Here is a 16,283-nt window from a genome sequence, read left to right as displayed (position 1 = left end):
ATTAGAAAGACACTCGCAGTGCAATTATATTAAATGGGTCATCCAGTTAAAACAGGGGGAATGGGATTAGGATCAATAGTTCGACGTCTCAATGGTTCAATGATACTACATTGCCACATGTATCGACGTAAGGGAAAAGGGCGGCATGGTGCAGCAGCAGTAGAGTCGCTGTATTACAGTGCAAGAGGGGTTCGATCCTGACCTTGGGTGCTGTCTGTACAGAGTTTGCAAGTTCATCCTGTGACCGCGTGGGTTTTCTCTGGGTGCTCCGGTTTCCTCCAACATTCCAAAGACGTGCAGGTTTGTAGATTGATTGGCTTCTGTAAATTGTCCCTAATGTGTGGGTGATTGTTGGTTGGCGCGGATTCACTAGGCTGAAGAGCCTGTTTCCACACTGTATCTCCAAACTAAATTCTCACCAATATGCTTGGTTCACGGCTTTCTCCTATGCTGTAATTTTGCGAATTCTATAATCCACTGCTGTAAATTTAAAGTTATACAGTGACAATAAAATATATTAAAGGGCCTTTGAACTTTCTATGCATAAAGCAAAATGGGGTTGAGAGGGAAAGATGGATCAGCCATGTTTGAATGGCAGAGTAGATTTGATGGGCTAAATGGCCTAATTCTGTTCGTAGCACTTACAAAATTGATTACATGCTAACATTGACCTGTTTGCAGTCTGGAGCATGGGATTTGAAATTACCTTCCACAAAACACAGATTTCCACCCGGTCGGTGCTAGAGCCTGATTGAGGATCTAGGATGAGAGATCCTGAGCTAATATTTAGTTTAATTTAGAGACACAGCATTGAAACAGATACTTCAGCCCACCGAGTCTGTGCTGACCAGTGATCACCCGTACACTAGTTATATCCCACGTACTCGGAAAAATTTACAGAAACCATTTAACCTACAAACCTGCACATCTTTGGAGTGTGAAGAGAAACCAGAGCACCTGGAGAAAACCCATGCAATCACAGGGAGAACGTACAAACTCCATACAGACAGCACCTGCAGTCAGGATTGAACCTGGGTCTCTGGCGCTGGAACGCCACCGTGCCGCCTCTAAAGTGTCGAAAGTCTGCTCTGTACAGAGACAAAGTCGGATTGTGTTCTCTCAACAGACTTGTGTCTTCCAGTCAGAAGACTTACATCTTTCATTATTGATGAATTATAAATTGCAAATTGTGATTTTATTTATCAGATAAATGTTATAAGAAGTAATTTTTGCTTTGCGCTGAGCATCAGGAACAGCACAAAACTAATTTGCACATAAATGCAGTTGTGCAGTTGATGTCGTAAAAATTAATTGGCTTGTAAACATTACCCTAAAATGAACTAATTAATAACCAAACAATACATTGTAAAGTCACCAGCGCTAGATTTTCAGTTTGCTAGAAAAATAATGGAAGTAAGGAATACTCACCTTTCAAATCCTATCTGCCTGAAGGTCTTTTCCCAGTCTGAACCTGTTTAAAAAAAGCATAAGGTAATTAATTATGATAGTTTTTGTGTGGAGGGTTCAACAAAATGCAATAAAATAAAAAATTGCAATCGCAATTCACATGGAACCATGTGATTATGCAGCTTATAAGCCTGCTGTTTTCTTTTGCACAATAACATTTTCAACGGTAACACTTCATTACCCCACTAATATTTTACCAACAACATTTTTCTCAGTACAGGTAGTTCTGCTGTCGGGCTTGTTTTCCATCACATGACTTGCATATTGAATCAGGGAAAGGCACAAAATGCTGGAGTATCTCAGCGGGTCTGGCAACATACCCAGAGAACATGTACAGGTGACGTTTCAGGCCAGGACCCACAGGAAACACTTTTTACATCACACGGGCCAAATTGGTTATAGCATGATTTTGATTGGGAACTAGACAGCCATTTAAATGTAAGAAAATAACTGCAGATGCTGGTACAAATCGAAGGTATTTATTCACAAAATGCTGGAGTAACTCAGCAGGTCAGGCAGCATCTCAGGAGAGAAGGAATGGGCGACGTTTCGGGTCGAGACCCTTCTTCAGACTGATGTCAGGGGGGCGGGACAAAGGAAGGATCTGCTGACCTGCTGAGTTACTCCAGCATTTTGTGAATAAAAAACAACCATTTAAAAGTTACTCTGAAAATTAAGAAGCAGAAAAAAGGATTTAAACAGTCAAGGGGAAAAATGTGTTTCCATGTAACCTCCCCACAGTAATTAGACATCGTTGTCTCTTAACAACTCAGCTACTACTTTAACCATGGGTGACCATTGAAATGAACAAGCAATCACTTCCATGGACACTTGTGCAATGATACTCTGTTAAACAATGCAACTTGCAGCCTTTAGTATTATTAGCTTGCAGTGACAAAAATAAACTGTAAAGAACTTGGAAAATCCAGCAGGAAAAATAACCTTATCATTGTGAGATAACATTCTCTAGTTCCTTTTTCCCCATTGACCCAATTGTCTTTATAGCATGATTTTCTATAACACGAGATTTGTTAGGAACGCAACTGTTACATTATAGCAGAACTGCATGTTATTTTTTTGATAGCTGCAATTGCCCAATGGATTGAGTTAGGTTTATTACTGTCACATGTACCGAGGCACGGTGAAAAGCTTTGTTTTGCTTGCTATCCAAACAGATCAGAAATAACATATAGAGATACAATCAAGTCAAACTCAAGCACAATACATAGAGCAAAGGAGAAGATACAGAGTGCAGAATATAGTTGTTCGCATTATAACGCATCAGTTCCATAGATTGATGGTGACTCTTAAATTGTTTCAATGTATATAGTGGATTGTTTGTATGGTTTAAACTAATTGTGTTTAATTTATGAGTGTTTGCTACAGGTTCACTGTTATTTTCAACAGCAATCCCAAATGCTCGGCAGATAAAATTTCTGTCAAACCAAGTAGATTCTGGAAATCTAATAAAACTGCAAATGTTGGAATCTGAAACCAAACAGAAAAACTGGAAGAACTTGGTCAGTCAAGGGGTATCTGTGGAATGAGAAGCCAGTTCACTTTTCAGGTCAAAGACCTTTCTTTGGAACTCTATTACATATTTTGTCTGGAGCGGCCAACCAAATACATACTAGTTGGAAACTTCCAGTCAGCAACATGCTTTAATCAACCAAATTTAACCTGGATTTATGTTATTGGCCATGAGCCAATAGACGTTACTTTACAGCGTGGAAACAGGCCCTTCGGCCCACCAAGTCCGCGCCGACCAGTGATCACCTTGTATGCACGCACTATCCTACACACTAGGGACAATTCACAATCTTCACCAAAATCAATTAACCTACAAACCTGCACGTCTTTGGAGTGTTGGCGGAAACTGAAACACCCAGAGAAAACCCACGCTGTTACGGGGAGAACGTGCAAACTCCATAAAGACAGCACCCGTAGCGTATTGAAACATGAAGCTGTAAGGCAGCAGTTCCAGCGCTGAGCCACCATGGCACCCTTGAATACTCTTCCATTAAAGTGTTCTGTGTTCATTTTGAAATTTGCCAGCTCAATATTGCCCGCTGGCTTAAATATGATCTTCAGTGGTACTTTGATTTCAACAGCTGCATCCAGCTTTTGCAAAGTAGCATATTGTTGCACATGATCTCAAAAACAAAGGGTACATTTAAAGCCTCGCTTATGAAAGCTCATTGACATTTGGATGTTTGAATAGAATTCTTGTTTAATTATAATTTTTAATTTCCTGCATTGTAACAGTGGCTTTGCTCTGAAGTCCTCTGGACATTTTGAAAGGCATATTAAAGGAATGTTACATCATTGCAAATCTTTCTTTTGAACCCTCTGCAGAATGTATCTTCAAACTCCCCCTGCCATAGTCAATTGCACAATCAAAAGAATTCTACTCTGAGTACAGAACTAAGGTCATGCAGGCCAAAATCAGGCCCTTCAGCCCACCTCTGTCATATGTCCCGCCCCCAGTACCAGCTTAGTTGGGTCCCCTGCTAAGTGCGAAGAATTCGCTAAATTTTTCACCAACAAAGTTGAGAACATTAGAATGAACATTTCCCCTCCCACCCGTGACCTAGCTGTCTCACTAGTCTGTTCATCTAAATTGGACTGCTTCCAACCCGTCACTCTATCCTCCCTTGCAAAGCTTGTCTCCGCTATGAAACCTGCAACCTGCCCCCTTGATCCTGCCCCCACTGCCCTTCTGAAGGATGTCATTGCAATAGCCGGTCCCAGCATCCTCTCTATTATCAACAGTTCTCTGGCCACTGGCACTGTTCCAACCAATTTCAAGCACGCGGTGGTCCAGCCCCTACTGAAAAAACCTAACCTAGACCCCACCTTGCCTAGCAACTACAGACCCATTTCCAAACTGCCATTCCTGTCAAAAGTCCTTGAAAAGGCAATTCTAAACCAATTAGTGCCCTACCTGCACCAAAACACCATCCTGGAAAGTTTCCAGTCAGGTTTCAGAGCCCACCACAGCACAGAGTCTGCCTTGTTGAAGGTACACAACGACCTGCTTCTCGCCATCGACACCGGCGACTGTGCAATCCTGCTCCTTCTCGACCTCAGCGCAGCGTTCGATACAGTGGACCACACCATCCTTATTGACCGTCACTGCCCTGAGCTGGTTCGCTTCGTACCTCAAAGATAGGAGTTTCGCCATCAACATAGGCAGTTATTCCTCTGCTCCAGCTAGCCTCTCCTGCGGAGTTCCACAAGGCTCCATCCTAGGCCCCATTCTCTTCTCTCTATACATGCTCCCCCTTGGCCAAATCATTCAAAGGCACGGCATTTCTTTCCACTGCTATGCCGATGACACTCAGCTTTACCTCCCCCTGAAACCCAACAACCAGTCAAATTTAAACAGCCTCTCACACTGCCTTGAGGACATAAAATGTTGGATGGCACAGAACTTCCTCCAATTAAATGAGAGCAAGTCTGAGGTCATCCTATTCGGCCCCCCCCGACTCCATCAAATTGATAACAGGCAGTCTTGGAAGTCTATCCTGCCTAGTCAAACCGCATGTCAAAAACCTCGGCATGATATTTGACTCTGCATTAAAATTTGATAAGCAAGTCAACGCTGTGGTAAAAGCCAGCTTCTTCCAACTTCGAACCATAGCTAAAATCAAACCTTTCCTCCAATTCGACGACACAGATAAAATCATTCACGCTTTCATTTCCTCCCGCCTAGACTACTGCAACTCCCTATACACTGGGATCAGCCAATCTTCCCTGTCCCGCCTGCAACTGGTCCAAAACGCCGCAGCGAGACTCCTGACGGGTACCCGTAAAAGGGACCACATCACCCCGATTCTGGCCTCTCTCCACTGGCTCCCTGTACGGTACAGAATCAACTTCAAGCTCCTCCTATTCACGTATAAAGCCCTAAATGGACACTCCCCCCCCTACATCAAAAATCTTCTAACCCCCCTCTCTAACTCCAGGTCCCTCAGGTCGGCCGACTTGGGGCTACTCACTATCCCGCGGTCTAGGCTTAAGCTCAGGGGTGACCGCGCTTTTGCGGTTGCAGCTCCTAGACTGTGGAACAACATCCCTCTCCCCATCAGAACTGCCCCCTCCATCGACTCCTTTCAGTCCAGGCTCAAAACCTATTTCTACTCCCTAGCGTTTGAGGCTCATTGAGGAGGCGTTGTGAACTGTTTGTGTGCTACTGTATGTTTCATTTTTTTTCCATTGGAACCTAATCAGATGTACAGCACTTTGGTCAACGTGGGTTGTTTTTAAATGTGCTATACAAATAAAATTGACTTGACTTGACTTGACTTGACCATGCCCATGCTGACGACCTAAGCTAATCCCCGTTACCGGCACTTGGTCCATAGCCTACAATACGTGGCAATTCATAGAGCAGTAGAACTGGAGGCATACAGCACAAAAATAGGCCCTTCGGCCCACCATGCACATGCTGACCTATACTAATCGTTTTTTGCATTGCTTACAATATCGTGGCAATTCATGGAGCATTAGGGTGGCACAGCAGCAGAGTTGCTGCCTTACCGTGCCAGAGACCCGGATTCAATCCTGTCTTCAGCTGCTGTCTGTACGGAGTTTGTCCACTCTCTCTGTAACCGCGTGTGTTTTCTACGGCTGTTCCAGTTTCCTCCCACACTCCAAAGACGCGCAGTTTTCCATTCACCTGTCCAAATGTTTTTTAAATGTTGTGATAGTACCTGCCTGAACTACCTCCGTCAACAGCTCATTCATTATACCCACCAAACTTTGTGTAAAGAAGTTGCTCCTCAGGTTCCTATAAATCTTTCCACCTTCAACGATTAAGAAATATTTAGACAGGTACATGGATAGGACAGGTTTAGAGGGATATGGGTCAAATATAGGCAGGTGGGACTAGTGTTGGCAGGCATCGGCAAGTTGGACTGAAGGGCCCGTTTGCACGCTGCATAACTCTACAACCTCACCAATGGCCTCTGGTTCTTGATTCCCATACTCTGGGTAAAAGACTAAGAGGTAGAAAGAACAAGCAACTCTTTCATATGCACTGAACAATCACCACAAAAGGAAAATGTCTTCCTTAAAGCTGAGATCGTCTCAGCTTTTTTGATCCTATTAATGTTAAAACAGATTATCTGGCTATTTTCACATTGCAGTTTGTGGAAACAATGTGGGCAAACTCAGCATTCAAGCATTGGGAAAGTAACTGCCATTGGAGTGAATTTTATTGGCAGTGAAGTGTTTTGGGATGTGCTGAATTTGAGAAATACGAGTGTTTCTATTTAGATTTCCAATTTAACTGCAACGTCATCAATCACAGCAACACGTTGTAGTTGGCACTTCTGTAAAGTGCAAGAAAGATTGTCCAGTTGCAGGATTGCACCCAACTCAGTGACTTGATTGATTCAAAATCCTGGAGTAACTCAGCGGATCAGGCAGCATCTCTCGAGAAAAGGAATAGGTGACGTTTTGGGTCGAAACTAAAAGCCCATTCCTTTTCTCCAGAAATACTGCCTGACCTGTTGAGTTACTCCAGCATTTTACATAGATACATGGATACATAGACAATCGGTGCAGGAGTAGGCCATTCGGCCCTTTGAACCAGCACCTCCATTCAATGTGATCATGGCTGATCATCCACAATCAGTACCCCGTTCCTGCCTTCTCCCCATACCCCTTGATTCTGCTAGCCCTAAGAGCTCTATCTAACTCTCTTTTGAATGCATCCAGTGAATCGGCCTCCACTGCCTTCTGAGGCAGAGAATTCCACAAATTCACAACTCTGTGTGAAAACATTTTTTCTCATCACAGTTCTAAATGGCCTACCCCTTATTCTTAAACTGTGGCCCCTGGTTCTGGACTCCCCCAACATTGGGAACATGTTTCCTGCATCTAGCGTGTCCAATCCCTTAATAATTTTGCATTTTTCTATAAAATCCCCTCTCATCCTTCTAAATTCTAGTGAATACAAGCCCAATCGCTCCATTCTTTCATCATTTGACAGTTCTGCCATCCCGGGAATTAACCTCGTGAACCTACGCTGCACTCCCTCAACAGCAAGAATATCCTTCCTCAAATTAGGAGACCAAAACTGCACACAATATTCCAGGTGTGGTCTCACCAGGGCCCTGTACAATTGCAGAAGGACCCCATTGCTCCTATACTCAACTCCTCTCTTTATGAAGTCCAACATGCCATTTTGTGTCTGTCTTCAGTGTAAACCAGGATCTGCAGCTCCTTCCTACTCAGTAACTTGGCCTTTGTGTTTAAGTGGAAATGTACATTTTATTACAGGTTTCTAGCGTTTGGGTTTTACTTTCTAGATACATCCAAATATCAGAGCAAAATAAATTGCTATTAATATTAGACAAGACGCTGGTGGGGAGTTTTGGTGGCACAGAGGTGCAACTCTTAGAGCTGCTGCCTTACAACGCCAGAGACCTGGGTTCAACCCTGACCTTGTCTGTGTCCGTCTGTCTGTGTGGAGTTTGCACGTTCTCCCTGTGACCACATGGGTTTCCACCGGGTGCTCCAGTTTCCTCCCTCAAACCAAAGACGTGCGGGCTTTAGATCAATTGGCCACTGTAAAATTCCCCTTAGTGTGTAGGGAGTGGATGAGAAAGCAGGATAACCTAGAATGAGTCTGAACGGGTGATCGATGGTCAGCATGGACTCGGTCGGCTGAATAGTCTGTTTCTCTAAAACTAAAAACCTATTACCACCTAAAATAAGAAGTACCAAAACCAAACTCATTCAAGCTGTCTTACTAGAATCTTGATCCAAAGACAACATGTTTTTGGCAACTCTCAGAGTTTGTCGTAAATTAATAACTTATCAAGACTTTTAATAACATCTTCGCTGTGAGTTCACTTTTATAAATATGATTCCAACAAACTTTGAAGGCCAGCATTTTATGAAGTACAAAAGCTGCCAAAAGTTATGAAACTCCAACTGTTCAGCATCTCAATAAATTATTTTTTCTTAGTACCAACTCAGGACCCACAAAATACATTTGAAATGTAACATTCTCGTGACACCTGGAATAGTCCATAATATCACCAACCACACACAGCGATCATTAATTCTTAGTGTAGAAACAAGGAACTGCAGATGCTGGTTTTGCACAAAAGGACACAAAGTGCTAAAGTAACACAGGGGGTCAGGCAGCATGGAGTCATAAAGTCATAGGGTCTTATGGCGTGAAAAGAGGCCCTTTGGCCCAACATGTCCCAATCCACACTAGTCCAACCTGCCTGCATTTGGCCCATCTATATACTAAAACTCACGTTTGTTTGTTTGTTTGTTCCTGAACTACAGCCAAAACGGTACACGATAGCGTGACAATTTTAGGTCCACCTTACTCACCGTCGTCCCTTTGGTGTTAATGGAAGAGTTTTCATTGAAATCGGTGTTATATTTTTAAAGTTATTCACATTTTAAAGTTTAAATCTATCTCCTCGGGGGGGAGGGAGTGAGGGGGTGGAGGGAGGGAGGGGGTGGAGGGAGGGAGGGGGGAGGATAAGGGGGGGTTGAGGGAGGATAAGGGGGGTTGAGGGGGATGGAGTGGGGGGGGAAGGGGGAGGGGGAGGGGAGGGGGAGGGGAGGGGAGGGGGAGGGAGGGGGTGGGGAGGGAATGGGAGGGGAGGGGGATGGAGAGGAGGAGGGAAAGGGGGAGGGGGGAGCGGGGAGGGGGAAAGGAGAGGGTGCTGCACCAATGCAGGAGAGGTTTGGGCCCAATGGGTCCACTTGGTCTAGTATCCCTCTAAACCTGCCCTATCTATGTAGCTGTCTAAATGTTTGTTAAATGTTGCGATAGTACCTGCTCCAACTACCTTCTCTGGTAGCATCTCTGGAGAACGTACAAACTCCACACAGGCAGCACCCATGGTCAGGATGGAACCCAGGTCCCTGGTGCTGTAAGGCAGCAACTCCACTGCTGCGCCACCGTGCCGCTCCAATCGTCAATTCTTTACTGATGTCCGTACTAAACCAAACCTTTTGTTCATGTTGTGTTATTTCACACATCAGAATTAAATCCCCATAGAAAAATCTCTATCATTTTCAGTTAAAATAATTCTAACCACTTATTCCAATTCAGCTTTGGTTCAATCAAGTTGCAACAGATCCAAACCCTAGGTTTTGCCCAGCCAATTATAACTCAGCCAAACTAATCACAGAGAACAAAGAGAGACAAGAACCGTTGGAACTGTGCAGCAAATCCATCATCATTTGAAAATGAAACAGCAGGTTCATTTTGAGATGGCGCCTCACTGTAGTAACATTAACATCGCCCTTCGGGAACTAAAGTACTTCCTGAGGGTTCTGTCATTTGCTGTATCAGTCTCCAAATTACTGCTTCCTGAACATTTTATACGGAAAAAAGTATTCAATGGCGCATAATGCAAGTGATCACGAGTGTTATCATCGTAACCACAATTTAATAATTCATTGTTGCTAAAATTAGAAGTAAAATGCCATTATACAACTGGAACTATTTCTCCTTTTTATCTTTTTGTTTAGGGTGAGTAATATTGATGCTGGTGTAAAGTCCTCTGGTTTCCCTGTTATAGGAAGGGTGTGGAGACTTTGAAGAGGGTGCAGAAGAGGCTTACCAGAACATTGAAAATTGCTGTGATCTGTCCCTTGTGTGTAGGATGCAATGGTGAGATCACATAGAACTAGTGTACGGGTGATCGTTGGAGTCAGTGGGCGGGAGGACCTACTTCCGCGCTTTATCTCTAAACTAAACTAAACCTCACTCACTATTGAGATCCTCGGGCCATTTCTCCCATTCCAAGCCCCATGCTTCTTTCATCAACTACCCCATTCCAATCATCTCCTTTATTGAGCCTCCCTGCTCCCCTCTCATGTCCCCTCTCCCACCCTTTGGCTAGCACTGGTCATCTCCCTCCCTGACCCAGTTTTCATTTTGTTTAGAGATACAGTGTAGAAACAGGCCCTTAGCCCACTAAGTCCGCGCCGACTAGCATCTGTCAAACTAGTCTGTCTGTCCCTTTCTTCTTCGTTGTTTTTTTTAGTGTGTGTTAAATGTATGTTTTTGGTGTTCTTTAGCTTGTTTTATGTGGGGTATGAGGGGGGGGGAGGGGTTGGGGGAAACTTTTTCTAATCTCTTACCTCGACGGGGATGCATTTTTTCCCGTATCGTATCTCCGTCCGCACTGCAGCCCAACATCAAGGAGTTGGCGGCCCTGGCTGGAGACCGACTTTGGAGCTCCACCGCGGGAGCCTGTGGGACTTTAACATCGCGGAGCCCGTGATCCCTTTGCCAGAGGTCGACCCCTGAGCTCTATCGCGGGTGCCTGTAGACTTTAACAACGTGGAGCCCGCGGTCTCTGGTCAGAGACCGACTTCTGGAACTCCAAGCTGCTGGAGCTTCGACCGCCCCGACGCGGAAGCTTCGATAGCCCCGACGCGGGGGCTTCGATCGCCCCGACGCGGGGGCTTCGACCGCCCCTATGCGGGGGCTTCGATCGCCCCGACGTGGAAGCTTCGACTGCCCCGATGCGGGGGCTTCGACCGCCGGCTGCGGGAGCTTCGATCGCCCCGACTGTCGACTGTCCTGACCATGGGAGAAGATTGAGGGAAGAAGATTGGACTTTATTGCCTTCCATCACAGTGAGGAATGTGGGGAATCCGCTGTGGTGGATGTTTATGTTAACCTTTATGTAGTTGTGTGTCTTGTTGCTTTTTTTGGCATGGCTGTATGGTAATTCGCATATCACTCTACCTTAATTGGTACCCGTGAGAATTTTAAGACCTTTGAAACCTTTGAATCATCCCTACACTAGTTCTATCCTACACACTAGGGACGTTTTACCTATTAATCTATAAAACTGCATGTCTTTGCAATGTGGGAGGAAACCGAAGAAAACCCAAGCAGGTCACAGGGACAACATACAAACTCCACATAGACAGCACCTGTAGTCAGGATCAAACCCGGGTCTCTGACACTGTAAGGCAGCAACTCTGCCACTGTGCCACCGTGCCGCCCCAAGTGTCGTCTAATTCTATATCTATATCAATGATTTGAATGAGAATGTACATGGCAAGATTAGCAAGTTTGCAGATGATACAAAAGTGGATCGTATTGCATATAGTGAAGATGGTTGTGAAAAATTGCAGCAGGATCTTGATCAATTGGTCAGGTGGGCTGAGGAACGGTTGATGGAATTTAATACAGAGAAATGTGAGGTGTTGCATTTTGGGAAGTTTAACATGGGCTGGACCTACAGATTAAATGGTTGGGCTCTGGGGAGTGTTGGAGAGCAGAGGGATCTAGGAGTGCAGGTACATAGTTCCTTGAAGGTGTAGTTGCACGTAGATAGGGTGATCAATATGGCTTTTTGGCACGTTGGCCTTCATCAGTCAGAGTATTGAGTACAGAAGTTGGGAGGTCATGTTGCAGTTATAGAAGACGCTGGTGAGGCCGCATTTAGATTATTGTGTTCAGATGTTGTCAAGCTGGAAAGAGTACAGAGAAGATTTATGAAGATGTTGCCAGGACTCGAGAGTCTGAGCTCCAGGGAGAGGTTGAGTAGGCTGGGTCTCTACTCCATAGAGTGCAGGAGGATGATGGGTGATCTTATTGAGGTGTATAAAATCATGAGAGGAATAGATTATGTAGATGCACAATGTCTATCATGTACCATGTACTCTTGCCCAGAGTAGGTAAGTTTAAGGTGAAAGGGATTTAATAGGAATTCTATTTAATAGGAATTTTTCACACAAAGGGTTGTGGGTGTATGGAATGAGCTGCCAGAGGAGGTAGTTGAGGCAGGGGCTATTGCAACATTTAAGAAGCAATTAGACAGGTACATGGACAGGACAGGTTTGGAGGGATATGGGCCAAATGCAGGCAGGTGGAACTAGTGTAGATGGGACATGTTGGTCAGTGTGGGCAAGGTGGGCCGATGGGACTGTTTCCACGCTGTATCACTATGACCTCGTGACTACACTTTAAAAATACTTTGTTGGTTGTCAGGAATACTTCATTGGTTGCAAAGTGCTTTGGGACACGTTAAGGTTGTACACGATGCTTTATAAATGCAAGTCTTTCCTTTATTTATTATGCCATCACCTTGGAAAAAAAAAATCTTCGCTACAACTCATATTTTCCCCTCAGGGAAGCCATTTGGATGACAGTTCTATCAATCTCGGGCAGGTGATGGGAAGGGATTTAAATCATGATCACAGCTATCACCAAAGTTGCTCCTGATGGAATGAGCACTTCTCGATAGAGTTTGACACAGGAACGCAAAGCTAAAATCTAGAATTGAACGACATTGAAGGTTTCATAAGTTACAGGAACAGAATTAGGCCTCACAGCCCATCAAATCTACTCTGCCATTCAATCAAGGCTGATCTATCTTCCCCTCTCAACCCCATTCTCCTGCCTTCTCCCCATAACCCCTGACACCCATACTAATTAAACTGATATTTATTCTCTTTCTACTCTTGATTCTCTTTCATCAAAAGAAGCAAAACCTAGCTCATATGAAGTCAAGACCTTCTAATAATTCATGCCGGTGAGAATCCATAAGGTCATATATCTCCAAACTAAACTAAACTAAAAAAATGGTGGGTGGCACGGTGCCACAATGGTAGAGTTGCTGCCTTACAGTGCCAGAGACCCGGGTTCGATCCTGACCAATGGTGTTGTCTGCACGGAGTTTGTACGTTCTCCTTGTGACCATGTGGGTTTTCTCCAGGTGCTCTGGTTTCTTCCCTCATTCCAAAGAAGTGTGGGTTTGTAGGTTAATTGGCTGCTGTAAATTGTCCCAAGTTTGTAGGATAGAAATAGTATACGGGTGATCATTGGTAGGCACGGACACGGTGGGCCGAAGGGCCTGTTTCCACACTGTATCACTAAAACTCAAACTAAAGCTTTTGTAGGGTTTAACTGGTCTAAAAAAATCACCACGCTGATGGGCTGTCAGATACATACTGCAACTGATATCTGTCAAACATCACACTCTCCACTTTCTGTTGAGAGCGTGGGGGACGTCAGAGAGTGAGGGGGACCGTCGGAGAGTGAGGGGGGACCGTCGGAGAGTGAAGGGGACCGTCGGAGAGTGAGGGGGACCGTCGGATAGCGAGGGGTCGGAGAGCGAGGGGTACCGTCAGAGAGTGAGGGGGACGGTCGGAGAGTGAGGGGGACGGTCGGAGAGCGAGGGGGATGGTCGGAGAGTGAGAGGGACCGTCAGAGAGTGAGGGGGACCGTCAGAGAGCGAGGGGGACCGCCGGAGAGTGAGTGGGGACCGTCGGAGAGTGAGGGGGACCGTCGGAGAGGGAGGAGGGTGTCGGAGAGTGAGGGGGACCGTCGGAGAGTGAGAGGGGGACCGTCAGAGAGGGAGGAGGGTGTCGGAGAGTGAGGGGAGTCGTCGGAGAGTGAGGGGGGACCGTCGGAGAGGGAGGAGGGTGTCGGAGAGTGAGGGGGACCGTCGGAGAGTGAGAGGGACCGTCGGAGAGCGAGGGGGGACCGTCGGAGAGTGAGGGGGACCGTCGGAGAGTGAGGGGGACCGTCGGAGAGTGAGGGGGACCGGCTGACAGCAAGGAGGACCGTCGGAGAGTGAGAGGGACCGTCGGAGAGTGAGGGGACCGTCGGAGAGTGAGAGGGACCGTCGGAGAGTGAGGTGGACCGTCGGAGAGGGAGGAGGGTGTCGGAGAGTGAGGGGGACCGTCGGAGAGTGAAGGGGGTCGTCGGAGAGTGAGGGGGGACCGTCGGAGAGTGAGGGGGACCTTCGAAGAGTGAGGGGGATCTTCGGAGAGCGAGGAGGGTGTTGGAGAGTGAGGAGTGCGTCGGAGAGCAGAGGGTGCCGTCAGAGAGCGAGAAGGGACGTCGGAGATCGAGGGGGACCGTCGGAGAGGGAGAAGGGTCGTCGGAGAGGGAGAAGGGCCATCGAGAGCTACCTGGCGAAGGGCCACCGAGAACGAAGAGGGGACCCGTGCGGGGTGGGGTGGGGGGGGGGTGAGGAGTCAACTTTGTTGGTGTCAGAAATGTGGTGACACGTGTGTGTTTTTATTGGTTTACATGCAAAACAAAGCATTTCACTGTGGCCAGGTACACGTGAACATAACGTATCATTGAATTGAATCATTGAATCTTCTGGCAGTGGGTAAGGTTGTGGTTTTTCTTTTGTATTAATTTGGAAACCGTGTGCTCAAGACCATATACCAGGGGACCCAGTCCCAGCTCAGCTGGTAACACTTTAAGTTCCTTTTCTAAGTGTTCCACGCTAGAAGAGTTTGTGCTCATATTTGGCTGACACCCCAGACCAGTTCAACAAGAACTCTGCGGAGTTTGGGATCGTCCGGATGAGATGTTAAACCAGACCCTGTCAGGAATTGATGCAACAGATCCCATGGTGCTGTTTTGAAGAGCGGGGTAGTTGTCTCCTGTGACCCAGCCAACATTTAACTCTCGGCCAACATCATTCATTACACACAAAAATAAAATCTGCACAAATGCTGGAAATACTCAGCAAGTTAGGCAGCATTTTTGGCAAGAGAAACGTAGTTTAACGACTCTGTCATCCAAAACAGCAGAAACAAGACGAGAAAATGCTGGAAATAGTCGGCAGGTCGGGCCACATCTGTGGGGAAAGAAGCCTCTTTGTAGGGGACTACTACCTTTAAGTAAAAAGACAAAAAAGTGCTGAAGTAACTCAACGGGCCAGGCAGCATCTCTGGAGAACGTTATAGGTGGTGCTTTGAGTCAGGAGCCTTTTTTTATACTGATTGCAGTAAAGGGGAAAAAGATGGAAAAGAGGTGTGGGCAGGACAAAGTCTGGCAAGTGATTGATGGAAGATCGATCGAGGATCTCCCCTGACTCTCAGTCTGAAGAAGGGTCCCGACCCGAAACGTCACCTATTCCTTTTCGCCAGAGATGCTGCCTGAGCTGCTGAGTTACTCCAGCATTTTGTGTCTATCTTCGGTTTAAACCAGCATCTGCAGTTCTTTCCTACACAAGTGATAGGTGGACACAGGGGAGGGAGGGAGGGGCGGTGGTTGGACAAGAACCAGAGATTAAAGGACGGAAGGATTGAACAGTCGCGAATTGTGAAGCTGGAGGAAGGAATGTAGGTGGAAGGGGAGGGGTTGTAGAGAAATAGATGTGGGTCCAGGTGCAGCACTGGGAGGGAGATGGGGGGGGGGGGGGGGGGGGAATAGAAAGGGGGAGGGAGAGGGGAGGGGAGTTTATTAGTTACCTAAGATTGGATAATTCAATGTGTATACCATTGGGTTGCAAGCGATCTGAGCCTTTGGTCTGTCCTGGAGGAGAGGGACTGAGAGCAGAGGCACAGGAAATGAAGGAGGGTCTTGCAGATGGTGCCGGTCCCCTTGCGAGAAACTAACCCCTGGACAAACCATATCCGTGAAACCTGAACCATGTACTGAACTTTTGTTGATCCACTTGGGACCTGGGGCTCAGCTGACTGCTTCAAGGCTCTTTCAGGATCAGAATTGCAGGTAATGAAAATCTGATATACTCAGGCTTGCGTTTCATTTTCCTCAGAGCAGTCCAGAAAATAAATATGCAAGTGGACTTTTGCAGGATGGCCTGTACTTCTGCTGATCTGGTATATCTCATTTCCCAAAGTACACGGTTTGATAGAATTATTTAATTGTAATCATATTACGACAAAATAAATCCCTGAATTTTTCGTTGGTGGAGTCACCATATCCCCAATGGTGTGCATTTGTAAATCCTTTGCTTTGTGTGCTACACTGGTAGTGCCGACAGCTGTTTCATTCAAGATGCATTCATTTTAAATATAAAACACAGCTTTACATTTTTAAG

General features: G+C 46.0%; 1 protein-coding gene across 1 annotated transcript in view; it reads right to left on the bottom strand.

The window, feature by feature from the left end:
* LOC144593200 (piezo-type mechanosensitive ion channel component 2-like) overlaps nt 1-16,283 on the bottom strand; it is a 482,240-nt gene that overhangs the window by 207,012 nt on the left and 258,945 nt on the right. Inside the window, exon 4 of the mRNA XM_078398688.1 lies at nt 1,429-1,471. Within this exon, the coding sequence (XP_078254814.1) occupies nt 1,429-1,471 (43 nt within the window). The remainder of the gene's footprint in view (nt 1-1,428; nt 1,472-16,283) is intronic.

Source organism: Rhinoraja longicauda, chromosome 4, assembly GCF_053455715.1.
Source record: "Rhinoraja longicauda isolate Sanriku21f chromosome 4, sRhiLon1.1, whole genome shotgun sequence".
NCBI classification, from domain to species: domain Eukaryota; kingdom Metazoa; phylum Chordata; class Chondrichthyes; order Rajiformes; family Arhynchobatidae; genus Rhinoraja; species Rhinoraja longicauda.
Note: the sequence above shows the minus strand (reverse complement) of the source record. Positions and strands in the feature narration are given on the sequence as shown.